Source organism: Muntiacus reevesi, chromosome 11 (assembly GCF_963930625.1).
Source record: "Muntiacus reevesi chromosome 11, mMunRee1.1, whole genome shotgun sequence".
Classification (NCBI taxonomy): domain Eukaryota; kingdom Metazoa; phylum Chordata; class Mammalia; order Artiodactyla; family Cervidae; genus Muntiacus; species Muntiacus reevesi.
This window is the reverse complement of record NC_089259.1, coordinates 14,112,637-14,126,052: the sequence shown is the minus strand read 5'-3', so window position 1 is coordinate 14,126,052 and position 13,416 is coordinate 14,112,637. Positions and strand designations below refer to the sequence as shown.

Sequence of the window (13,416 nt, the reverse complement as noted above, 5' to 3'; positions counted from 1 at the left end):
GGGGCAGGGGGAACACCCAGAGCATCTATGACACGAACGCCACAATTCCTAAACCATGGCAATCTGTCCCTAACTTGGGAATGTAAGGAACATCACCCTTCATCTAGAAGACTCAGAAAAGAGATTGAGAACCGCTCCAAATCACCGGATATTTTCCCTTTGCTGAACAATATAGGTGCTCTTCTCAAAAAAAAAACTGTTTAGCTATGATATATAACAAGTTACAAAGTAAGAAAAAAATCTACCAAATCCTCACAGTCATGAAGTTGTGTGTAGTTATATAAAAGAAACCAAAGTTATAAATAACCCTGGGTGGTGTGCTTTTTTTCTCTGTGAGCAGGAGAAGGCTACAACTTCCAACCATAAAACATTCTCCAGAAAAGCTCTTTTAAAGAAAGAGGGGAAAAAATGTGAAAACAGTTATGTGTCTGTAGGGTTCCCCCCACCTTCTTCTTTTGGAATAGTTAATGATACAGTACAAGCAAGATACTGAAGGCTGACCCATACACATGGTCCTTAAAATAAATTTTAAAAAAGACTGCAGCTGAATTTCTTTTCAAACGGTCTTTCAGAAAGCACACTTTCAGGGTTTCACCTCTGGCCAGGCCACAGCTGCCTATTTGTAACAAGTTGGTATAAACATGGAGGAATAAGGTTTTATTCCAGAATTTTAAAATGTTTACTAAGTCATTCTGCACTAAAGACATAAACTGACCTAACTTTCAAGAGGTTTATTTTAAACTTAAACTCAACCTAGATGAAATTGGTTTCTCTATTCTTCATGATCAATTTCTTTAATTTTTCAAGAAATTAATATTCTAAGGTTTCCCTGGTGGCTCAGTGATAAAGAATCCACCTGCCAGTGCAGAAGACATGGGTTCGATCCCTGATCCGGGAAGATCCCACGTGCCTCGGAGCGACTAAGCCCACGCGCTGCAACTAGTGAGCCTCTGCTCCAGAGCCTGGGAGCTGCAACCACGGAGGCCTGTGTGCCCTGATGCCCGCGCCCTGCACCAAGAGAAGCCACCACAGGGAGAAGCCCGCACACCACAACTAGAGAGCGGCCCCCTGCTTGCCCGCAACTGGAGGAAACCCACGCAGCAGCAAAGACCCAGCACAGTCAGTAAGTAAATTAAAAAAATTATGTTTAAAAAAAATAAGAAATTAATATTTTAAATTGAGGTTTACATACAAATTGTATGTCCCTACTGCTTTACTGAGATACACTAGCACATTTCCTACTCAAAGAAACTACATTGAATTAAATAACGCCTTTAGTCCGGTCACCATGTAAATTCTTATACTGCTTCTATTTTATTGTTAGTTTTTCTTTTAAAAGCCCTTTATTTCTTTAGAGTTTGGTCATATTGCATTGACCAGATCTTCTTCTTTCTAAATGTATGTATTTTTTAACTTTAATTTTATGCAATCTGAAAATAATGCATGACATTCAGTAAACATCACTTAAATATTTTCCCCTCCAACAGTGTTACAAATTTCACATCGGTGCCTTGGTACATACAGCTCTAAAAATGATTTTCTATTCTGTCACTTCTTTGTCAGCCAAATTTCTCAAACAGTTCTGCAGAAAGATTGCTCCATGCCTTCACAGTAATACAAATGACTTGATGAATTGTATTTTCTCCAGTGGTACCTGTTCAAGTGGATAACGTAGGCTATAAAATTGCAAACCACTGTGATTTCACATACAGCTGAACCATAAATCAGAAAACAGAACGTAAAGAGGGGGGAAAAAATCAAGAAACACTGGAGTGTGAGCATTAAACAGTTTCCACTGGTGACATCCATGATGGTATTTTGCAATTAATGCCCATTTTTTTAGGTACCGTAACGATACTATGCTTATGTATCTTTAAAAAAGGAATCCTTACGGAGACATGTACTAAGAATTTAAGGGTGGAATGATATGTTGTGTGAGGCTGTCTTTAAAATGACCCTGTGAGGTACAAAGAACAGTGGTCGGGGAAGAGCTTAAACAAGACTGACCAAATGCTGACGTCTGAAGTTAGATGACAGGCACATGGAGTTTTACTATACTGTTTCTCTACTTTTGCATACGCTTAAATTTTTTTCCACAATGAAAAGTTAAGCTGCAGGGCAGAAGGGAGTGGCAGGATATATTTAACGTGTTGAAAGCGAAAAACCTACAACCAAGAGCAATCAACCCACAAGGCTCTCAATTCAGATTCCATGGCGAAATCAAAAGCTTTACAGACAAGCAGAAGCTGAGAGAATACAGCACCACCAATCTAGTTTTACAACAAGGCTAAAGGAACTTCTCTGGGTGGGAAACACAAGAGATGAGACAGAAAGAGGAAGTGGGAAAAAAGACCTACAAAAACAAACCCCAAACAATTAAGAAAATGGCAACAGGAATACACACATTGATAGTTATCTTAAATGTAAACAGAATAAATGCTCCAACTAAAAGTTAAGCTAAAACTCAAGAGCAGTCCCCTAAAAGCACAGAAATTTCTTCTGATACAACAAAAGGAAGAAAAACAGCAGCAGCATAAGGGGCAGGGGAAGAACAGGAGAAGAACAAAAAAAACCAGCTACTGGTGTGGTGAACAGGTTCTCATCACTCCTGTTGGCACCATCAAAAAAATTTTTTTTATTTTATAACTTTAATCTCACCAGTAGTTATACCAAGTAGCTTGTCCACTTAAAATAACAGCTTCTTTCCTACACGAGGAGGGTTTCTCATCCTCGGCACTACTGACATTTTGGGCTGGACAGTTCTGTGCTGCAAGGAGCGGTTCTGTGCACAGCAGGTTGTCTGGTGACATCCCCAATTATTCCGTGCCAGGAGCACGCACCCAGGGTGACAGTCAAAAATGTCTCTGTGTGCGTCTCGGTCACTCAGTTCAACTCTCTGTGACCCCACGGACTGTAGCCCGCCAGGCTCCTCCGTCCACGGGATTCTCCAGGCAAGAAGATTGGAGTGGGCTGCCATTTCCACCGCCAGGGGGACTTCCTGACCCAGGGACCGAACCCAAGTCTCCTGCGGCTGCTACACTGGCAGGTGGGTTCTTTACCACTGTGCCACCAGGGAAGTCCTCAGAAATGTCTCCAGATGCTGAAAGCAGCCTCCCAGGTGGAAATCACTGCACTATGTAGTATATAAACACAGCTTTATATCTGGAAAGTGGCAGGTTAAAACCATACTCATAATTTGCAGACAACGATCAGACAAATTATTTTTGTTTCTGCAGGGCAAACCCAATAGGCAATTTACAAAGGAACTGAGGTTTGTAAGTGAAGCAACATATCATTTAGATAAAATCACAGTGATTTATAGACTTTATAAAGGCTTAGAAATAAAATGCAGCAGGAAAATGAGGGGTGCAAACATATTTGAAAAAAAGGGAAATATCTTTTTACAAAAGTAGTTTGTCTTTAATCACTGCTGCTGCTATTTAGTCATTAGGTCATGTCTAACTATTTGCAACCCCATGGACTGTAGCCTGCCAGGCTCCTTTGTCCACGGGATTTCCCAGGCAAGAATGCTGGAGTGGGTCGCCATTCCCTTCTCCAAGGGATCACCCCCGACCCAGGGACTGAACCCACATCTCCTGCTTGGCAGGTGGATTCCTTACCACCGAGTCACCTGGGAAGCCCCTCTTAATTACCAATAGCACCTTAAAAAAGCTGGGTGAGTTTATATTATTCTACTTCAGCATGTGTTTGAAATGTTCCCAAATATAAAAGTTCATATTTTTCCCCATTCAATTTCTTTCTTTTTTTTTCAAAGCTGTCAGTCACTCACAAAACTAATTTTGCACCTACACTCTGAAAACCACTAGTATGATGATTAAGGGCACAGGTCTACCAGCTGCAAGTTGGTCAAATTATATCCTAAGTAAACTCCGTTTCTCTCATCAATTAAATGACAATGGTTTCCACCTCATAGGCTTGTTGTGTGAAATAATTGCTAAGAAGTACTCAACACAGTGGACAAAATAATTGTACAATAGGTGGTTCATTTCTGTTAACTATCACTGCTTAATGACAAAAAAGATGTAAACATTAACAAAAAGTTCCTTCAATTTTCCTAAACCAAATAGTTATGAAAATATAACATGATATAGGGTGCTCTGTATCACAGCAAATACAACAAGACTATAGTTCAACTATAATTCAAAGAGATACGTGCACCCCTGTGTTCGTAGCAGCACTGCTCACAATAGCTAAGACATGGAGACAACCTGAATGTTCACCAACAGGTGAATGGACAGATGATGCAGTATTTACACATATACACTGGGATACCACTCAGCCACAGAAGAGAATGCAACAATGCCAGTTGCAGCAACGCAGATGGACTTACAGATTATCATACTAAGTGAAGCAGGTCAAAGACAAATGTCACATGATATCATTCATATGTGAAATCTAAAAACATGATACTTATTTACAAAACAGAAAGAGACTCACAAGACACAGAAAACCATTATACATAGAATTGGTAAACAAGGTCCGACTGTATAGCACATGGAGCTATGACAAACCATAAACCAAAAGAATTTTTAAAAGAATGTATGTGTATAAAACTGAATCATTTGCTGTATGGCAGAAATTAACACACAACATTGTAAATTAACACAACATTGTAAATCAACTATACTTCAAAAAAAAATCTCAAGAGTTCCATTTCAATGGCAACTAGCACTATGCAGATGGTGATAATTTACACAACAGCAAAATTCATGTAAAAGCAGTGATAAGAAAAAAAATTCAACAGAAGAAAACAGCTGTAGTTTGAATGCTATAAAGCACACACAGATACACATAAAGGTTAATTCAAACCTCTGAAAATTATATAACTGATTCTCAGCACACAGGAAATGCACCAAACAATATGATAATGTGTCTAGTGGTCAACCAAGCATCACATCACAGAGCACTGAACTAACCAGATTGGCAAAGAAAAAGTAAAAGAATCATTCATGCCAAAATAAAAATAAAATGACCAAGAAATAAAGTAGGGAACAAAGGAATTTAATATTCAATTTTGAATCTCAAGTGTCTTAAGAAAAGGACTTAACTTTGAAATAAGAAAATCTACCCGTTGTCACTAACAAGCCATCTCACTTAAAATCACTCTAAAGAATACCTTTAGAATACCAGTAATTCTTAGGAGAAAATCAACTATTTCAACGCATATTTGCTTTAGCAAGCCCATGTGCTGTGTTCTGTCCTATATGAGACACTCTGGCAATAAGCATGAGACATGGTCCTCTGCCCATAAGGCTTAATTCAGGGACAAAATGAGTGACACAAACCTTACTGCCGTCAGAGTCTAGATGAACAGAGTCAGCAAAGACCGGAGTCATAAGGGAAAGACAGCTATGACTGCAGAAAGGAAACCAACCCCTGGCAGAGGAAAACAAGGGGAGGAGGAGAGGCAGCAGGGTCGGGAGGCTCTGGGGCGGGGAGAAGGGATTCTAGCAGCTTGGAGGGGAGAGAGGACGGCTGAGGCGTTCAGAGGATAGTGGGCTAAGTGGTATCAAGAAATGTGTATGAAATAAAAAAAGAAAAAAAAGAAAAAACAACAAGAAATGTGTATGAGGTTCATCCCTGGGGATTCAGTGGCTAAGACTCCGCACTCTCAATGGAGGGGCATCAAGCTTAGTCCCTCGTCAGGGAACCAGATTCCACAGGCCACAACTAAAATACACTGCATGAGCCGCAGTTAAGATCCGGCAGAGACAAACAAATAAAAACGAATATTTAAAAAAAAAACACAAGAAGGAAATGTGTACTTCTACAACAGAAATGACCTGACAAGCAACTGAGTGTGAGTCAGAGCAGGCTCAGAACAGAACCATGTATTACTGACAGAAATACAGACATACGGAGAATAAAGGAGTGAAGAAGTCAACTTGATTTTGTATCTTCTGCATTTCAGGTGATGAGAAATCCAAGTGGACTGTCTGTTAAGACAATGAAGGATGGGACTGGACATCAGATGAGAGACTAGACCTTTGCTGCTGTTACCAGGCTGATACAAATCTCTGTCAGTTCTTCCTGGGATTACTGCAACAGCCTCCAGCTTCCACCTTTGTTCTCGAGGAAATTAAACCACAAAAAGATGCAAAAAGGGACTTCCCTGGTGGTCCAGCGGCTAAGACACTGTGCTCCCAATGGAGGAGCACATATATATATATAAATATATAATATATATACATATATAAAAGAAAGGTGCAAAGAGAGTTAGGGAACAATGACATGAGACAGAAGGACTGACATTAGGCACCAAAGACTTCCCGTGTAGTGTGCACCATCTAACGGCAACTTCGGCCTCACTTGCATTATCACAGCTCTACAAAGAACATACTGTACAAACTCCAGGACAATCTTGATCCTTTTCCATATTCCTGGCAAGATAATCCTCATAATCCATATTCACTTTGGAGTACACTGTGACCCCAAAGGTGAATACAAGATGTTCAGAAAGAGCACAACACTCACGAAAGGATTCACAAGATTAAATGCGGAAGATTAATTTTGAGGATAACAAACCTCAGCTTTCCAAGTCACCGCCTTTTGTATAAGTACCAGCAACGCATCAACCTGATAAGAGGTAAAAAGTCTGAAAGAGGGTGCCGTTTTCTACCAAGGAAGTACAAGTTTCCCCACCTCAAGCTTTTTTTTCAGACTCTGCTTTCTTTTTATCATCTTGGTGCCACGCCTCTTCCACTCCAGGAACAAACATAAAAGTAGAGAAAACCTCACAGGTTCAATAGGTCTTATTAAATCCAACAAGTTGCTAGACTAATTGTGCCTATGCTGTGCCCTGCACAGTGAGGCACACGGTAAGTATTTCTTGAATGGTTGAATCTTCTACAGGAGAAAATGCATCTGTTTAATATTCTCTACTTCCCGTAATATTACACTACAAATTATGGCAACAGAATAATGAAATAAAACAAACCCTGGCGGCTGATGGTACAGAATCTGCCTGCAGTGCAGGAGACCCAGGTTCGATCCCTGGGAGAAGGGAATGGTAACCCACTCCAATATTCTTGCCTGGAGAATCCCATGGACAGAGGAGCCTGGTGGGCTACAGTCCATGAACTCGAAAAGATCTGGACACAACTGAGTAACAATTTCACTTTCCTTGACTTTAAACCACATGACAGAAAATTTACAATTTACCACTTTTTTAAATTCTACATCCAAGGGAAAAAAACCCCCCACTGATTTTCTGACATCAGTTTATGCAGATATTGGGAATCTAAGACACCACAAAAATTTGCTGGAGTACAGCTGACCCCTGAAGAACATGGGTTTGAACTTCAAGGGTCTACTTAAATGCAGATTTTTCTCAATGGTAAAAACCACAGTACTATTCAATCTACAGTTGCTGACTTCAAGCACACACCACTGTAAACATGAAGGAACCCTGGATACGAAGAGCCCACTGTTAACTATACCTGTGTTTTCAACTGTGAGTGTTGGTGCCCTTAACCTTCCCATTTTTCAAGGATCAACTGTATATTCTGTTAAAACAATAATGTTCTTAACATATAATTTTTTACAGCTTTCTTTGTAATGTTTAATGAAAATACAACAAAAGCCATGGATGTTTTTCTTTTATACAACCAAATAAACCTTCTGAATTAGGTATGAGAAATTAGTTCTATTAAAATGAGGTGGCCTGTTACTTTACTAGTAGTATTGCAAATTCAGTGAAGCTTAAAAACCAAGAAACAATGAAAATGAACATAGACTCTTACATATGCCACCAAAAAAGTCCCCTCTACATTTAATTCACAAACTGAAACATCTGCTCCCCTTTTACTGAGCTATTAAAACATTTAAGAGCAAACACGCAAAATTAAAAAGTATGCACAGAGCTTCTTAGAAGTCGATACCAATTAAAAGAAGTCAATCCCTATGCATTAAGAAATAAAGAAAGCGCACAAGAGCCAAAGTATTTCCTATATTTTGACTAAATATTCCCTAGTATTAAGCAGTATTTTTTAAAACACAATATACAGTTGCTGAGTATCAATTTACCAAAACAGGCAAGGATGACCTTATCTTGGCAAAACTCTTAATACTGTTTCCTCAACATCCTAGAAGACAGCTTGATACACCACTCTTCCATCTGCTTTGTTCTATTTCTTCAAGCCCCAAATGGAAACTAAAGCCGTCCAGCAACAGCCAAAAACTCCTCAATCACAGGAAAGGACTTCAGCACTGAGCAGAGAAGCAGCATGATGTGAATCAGAGGCAGAAAGAACCACAGGTGGAAGGGCCCTGGGAATGACCTTTGAGAGCGTGTTCAGAGAGAGAATCCACACAACAGGTACAGGAGTTGCATTTAAGTGATACTGTGCCCACTCACCTGAGGAGCTCTCTGTGAACACGGTTAATGTCTGTCCTCCAACACTTTGTAAGACAAATGGATGTTCTCTAGGAGCACTGACTGAAGCCGGTTTTCCACCAATATCATGAATATTTGCAAGATCCTCATTCAAAGTAAATGAAACCTAGTAGACACATTAACGAGAGCTTATTACAATATACTTTTGTATTCAAAGTATCTGTACAGAAACCGTGACTATAAATCAAATATTTTAATGTGACTCTTTTCCAATCATTTTATGAAGCATTTTAAAAAATTTTATCAAATAAGCTTTAATAATTAGCCATAAAAAGAGAATCTATTCCTATTTGTCTGAACAATGGAGTTAACCTACCATTATAAAGATAGCTTTCAAATGTTTCTTCTGGTCTATGGCTGAAAAAATTCTATTTTTAAAATAGAAGTAACTTGTTTCCCTAAGGTATCTGTGGTCAAGGAACCATGTCTTGTTATATTTATACCCTTAAGTAAATAAACATTAGGTGGATGGATGGATAGACAAACAGAACTATCCGTCCATCCATTCATTCACCCACCCATCTCCAAGCAAAATGCCCGGCACGCAGAAGAAAAACAGTATTTGCTGAATGAGTGAACACTGACTACTAAGAAAGCAACTACCTGAAGCAGGGGGAAGTGAGCTATTTACTCAGAAAGCTTAAACACTCCCATAAGCAGAGGATGGCTTTCTTTTTTAGATCCAATGACTACCATATGAGTACATGGTGCTGTTTTACTTTCAAATATTTCAACAAACACAACTAAATATTTATAAGGAAAACTCAATATTGAGGTTTAGAATGAAAAGACCCAGTAGGTCTTTTTTGAAAGACCCAATCTTTCAAAATGCTTTTTACCATATCTCCCCAAATTTTTCATCAAAGGGATTTGCAAACTTAAAGTGCTGATCTTTCAATCACATAGAAAGATTATGAAGTATTATTTAAGTATCTCTCTACTATGTGACAGGTACCACAAATTATGTCCTAGATTCAATGGGTCAAAATCTAAGGCCTTCAAAAATCTGTCAAATACATTTGCCACTCTGAGATAATGTTAAAGTATTACTGAAGCAATACTAGTTTTCATAGTACTAAGAGAGGGGATATTTAAGTCAAAGTAGAAAAATGCTAAGTATGAGCCACTAGAAGGAGCCTGTTCACTCACACAAGGGTGGCATTTACACCACTATGTTTTCCTGACCAGCTACCAGTCATGTGGAGTTTTCCAGAGCAAACACTACTCTCTTTTTACTAATTCTAATGCATAGTAAAATAAACTCGTGTTTTAAATAAAATTTCCATAGAAATAATCTTACCTCGGTCCTTCCTTGATTTCTGAAAGAGAGGAAAGAAAACATTTCAATTATTTAATTTCATGTTTTTTCCAAATGCAAGCTAAGAACTATTAATAAAAGAAACACAACTTCATATGTACATTCCAATATTAAATTTATAGAGATTAATATTTACCTTTGGTTCTCCTAACCTATTTATAATCCTATAGGAGGAAAAAATTCACATTAATTCCACATGAATATTTCATTTTATTTTATTTTTTGACCGCACTGCACTGCACGCGGGTTCTTAGTTCCCTGACCAGGGATCAAACCTGAGTCCCCTGCAGTGGAAGCATGGAGTCGTAACCACTGAACTATCAGGGAAGTCCCACCAATGAATATCTGAGATGTTATGAGTTTCTTAACACTATAACAACCTGCCCTAATAATATTTTAGCCAAATAATGATCTTATTACAATTCTTACTTTAATTTTTGAGTATTTTTAGCATTCAGCAGCATGTGAATGGCATGTTTAATACCAGATATAGAGAACTTCAACAAATTTTACTATTTTGTCCAGCTGAAGAAGTTTCATTTACTTAACAAAATTTTAAAGATCAAAAATTTTTATTTTAAAATTATAAGCAATCTTCTCTGCTATTAAATAATATGCTCATACAGAAATAATTTTATTACAGACAAGCCAAAAAAATTTTTAAATTAGCCAAGATTCTACTGCTAACATCTTCTACTATCAGCTACAGTAAATATCCCTCTATACCATTTCTACAGTCTGTTTTTCATCTTTGGGTGCACCGAGCCTCCCGTGTTGCGTACAGGCTTCCTCTGGTTGCAGGAAGCAGGGGCTGCTCTCTAGCTGTGGTGTGCAGGGCGTCTCAGTGAGTGGCTTCTCTTGTTGCACGGCACAGGCTCCAGGTAAATGTCCGTAGTTGCAGCATGTGGCCTCGGTAGGGGCGGCTCACCGGCTCAGCTGCTCCTCAGCATGTGGAATCTGCCTGCGCCAGGGACTGAACCTGTGTCCCCTGCATGGGCAGGCAGACTCCTACCCACTATATCACCAGAGAAGTCCCATACTATTTTTTATTTATTTGAATTACATGTTTTAAAATTGTTTTTTTTACCAATACAGGATCAATGTACACCCTAATAATAGCCTAATTTTTTTTTTTAATGTATTAAATATCTGTCATATGCAAAGTACTGAGTGCAGGGCCCCTTTCCCAGCCAGCAGAAGATATAAAAGCTAAACCCATAACCATAAAACGAGATAAAATTTAATTAAGAGAGCCACAATATGCCAGGATCAGATAGGAGAACACTATTTCTTCTATTTTAAGAGGGAACTATTGGCTCAGCAAGAGGCAACTTTTGAACTAGTATCAAAAGTAAACAGCTAAGCAAAGTCATGGAAGAGTCTGATCAGAAAAATGTGATCAGATTGCGCTGGGAGGGAAAGTACAAAATAAGGAATAGTAGGAGATGAACTATAAAGGGAAAATGGGACCAGACCATAAAAGATCTTGAATATCACAGCACAGAGCACAGACTTTATTCTTTAGGCAATGGAACGCTACAAAAACATAACAAGTACAAAGTTCATAAGAAGTACCATATTCAAAGTTCCTCCAAATCTAACATTTATATTCAAACTTAAAGGGTTAAACTCCCTAAACTCACACGGGGTATTTATTAGCTGATGATTAATCACTGAGTTTGCTGAGCAATTAAGAACAAAAGTATAACAAGGACAAAGACATGATCCAAGAAACTTATACCAAAAAATACACATAGAATAGACATGGAGACCAGTTAGGAAAGTACTTTCTCGGCCACACTGGTTGAGCTCCAACCGGTGCCTTCCTTCAGTGGTTCATTCATTCACCGGCACTCAGGGTTTGCTGCACACCCACGGCCTTGTGACAAGTGCACGGCGGGAGTGCAGGTCTTTATCCTCAAGGTCTCAGTTTAATGGGAAAGCAAAAACAAAAACAGTCCCAATCCATGGACAGTTACAAACAGGATTTTATAACTGTAACAGGATTCCCGATGTAAGGAAAACTAGAGAGACCTGACAACAGGAGATAATGCCAGATTGTGGACTGGATCCTTCTGCTGTAAAACATCACTGAGACAACTGGCAAACCTTAAGTGAAGTCTGATGATTAGGTAGTAGTACTATTTGGTTGGTAATTCATACATCTGTAAGGGTGAACTGTGACTGCAAAAGAGAATGCCCTTGTCAGAAAGTAGTTCTTTATTTCCCCCAATGAGGTATATACTTTAACACATTCTGAATTTAAGAGCTATATCCCTAAGGGAAACCTTACTGCTTTCTTTTAGAGAGTTAAATATTTATTAAAATAATAACAAAAATGAAACAGTTAATGTGGCTTTTGATATTTCTAACTTTATAAAGATATCCTGTTAATATCAATGTATGATACATTAGAAAACAGGAAATTATTCAAATTACATTCCTGAAAAGTCACAGGAGAAAGCTGTATTACATGGATCTATATGGTGGAAAAGTTCTTTATATTGTTCTTCCAACTTTTCTGCGCTTGAGAGTGTTTCAAATTAAAAATATTAAACAATTTAAAAATGCCCCCAGTTTACTTAATTAATCCCTTACTAAGAAATTTGAGAATGCTACTCATTTTTCTTCATAACAAACAATGCTGAAACGATTATCTTTATGTATCAATGTTTGCATCACTAACTTGTTATTCTGACAGGGTAGGTTTTAGAAATTGATGGAATTGCTGGGTCAAAGGCACGAGGATTTTATTATTACTATCCTATCTTTCTCACTGTCTGAGTTCCCCTCTGGGAAACGAGTCTCTCAATGTCTTTCTGTAAGAGCAGCACCAAGAACTGAGCATAATGCTCGCACTGTGAGCTGACTGGCAGAGAAAACGGTGGACTGTTATTCCACTCTGTTTTGAGCAGCAGTGTGTACCTGCGCTTGTGTGTATGATATGTACATATACGTACGTGTGTGTGTGTACATATGTGCATTAATATACATGTGTGTTGCCAGACTGCCCTTCAGAAAGTTTGTACTGATTTACACTCCTATCAATGGTGTAACACTGTTGTAAACAGTCAATTTTTATAACAGAAAATTATCTCACTGATTTGTGTTTGCATATTTTCCATTATTAGCGGGCCCCCACATGACCCTGAATGTTAAATGTGTTTAGAAATAAAGCTAGAAATTACACATCTCTGAGAGAAGCTATATTACCACAGACTGTATGACTGCCAGTAAAACATGACATTTATCAAAGATTTTGAAAACTGAAGTTTTCTGAGGCAGGATGGTTATGTAGAAAGGCTCGTTTTAAAATTAAACAACTAAAGCAAAACTCTAAACCAATTAAAATTCAATACCCATCCGATGTTCAAAGGTATTAAAAGAAATGCAAGTACAATGATTCAGGGACGCGGTGGGGAGCGCTTGATGAAAACGGCCCAAACGTTACCGCTGTTAAAGTGGGCTGCTGCTCTCAGCTTATTCACAACTGGACTCTCCTCCCTCAGGCGCTAACAGACCACACTGAGGAAGAGCTGCACCCGCAGCCGCACGTCTCCTCCCCGCTCTCTGCCGCCCTCGACTCCTCTGCCCCAGAGCCCTGTCTTCGCTAGAATCAACGTGCACACCGTTTCTTCCCGCTCGTGGCCTGCCGCACAGGAAGCTGGTGCTGCTGTTTATC

At 38.8% G+C, this 13,416-nt stretch overlaps 1 protein-coding gene across 1 annotated transcript in view; it reads right to left on the bottom strand.

The window, feature by feature from the left end:
- GTF2F2 (general transcription factor IIF subunit 2) overlaps positions 1-13,416 on the bottom strand; it is a 133,461-nt gene that overhangs the window by 103,506 nt on the left and 16,539 nt on the right. The window contains exons 3-4 of the mRNA XM_065901924.1: positions 9,717-9,735; positions 8,378-8,522 (exon numbers count right to left, since the gene is read on the bottom strand). Coding sequence (XP_065757996.1) covers positions 8,378-8,522; positions 9,717-9,735 — 164 coding nt within the window. The remainder of the gene's footprint in view (positions 1-8,377; positions 8,523-9,716; positions 9,736-13,416) is intronic.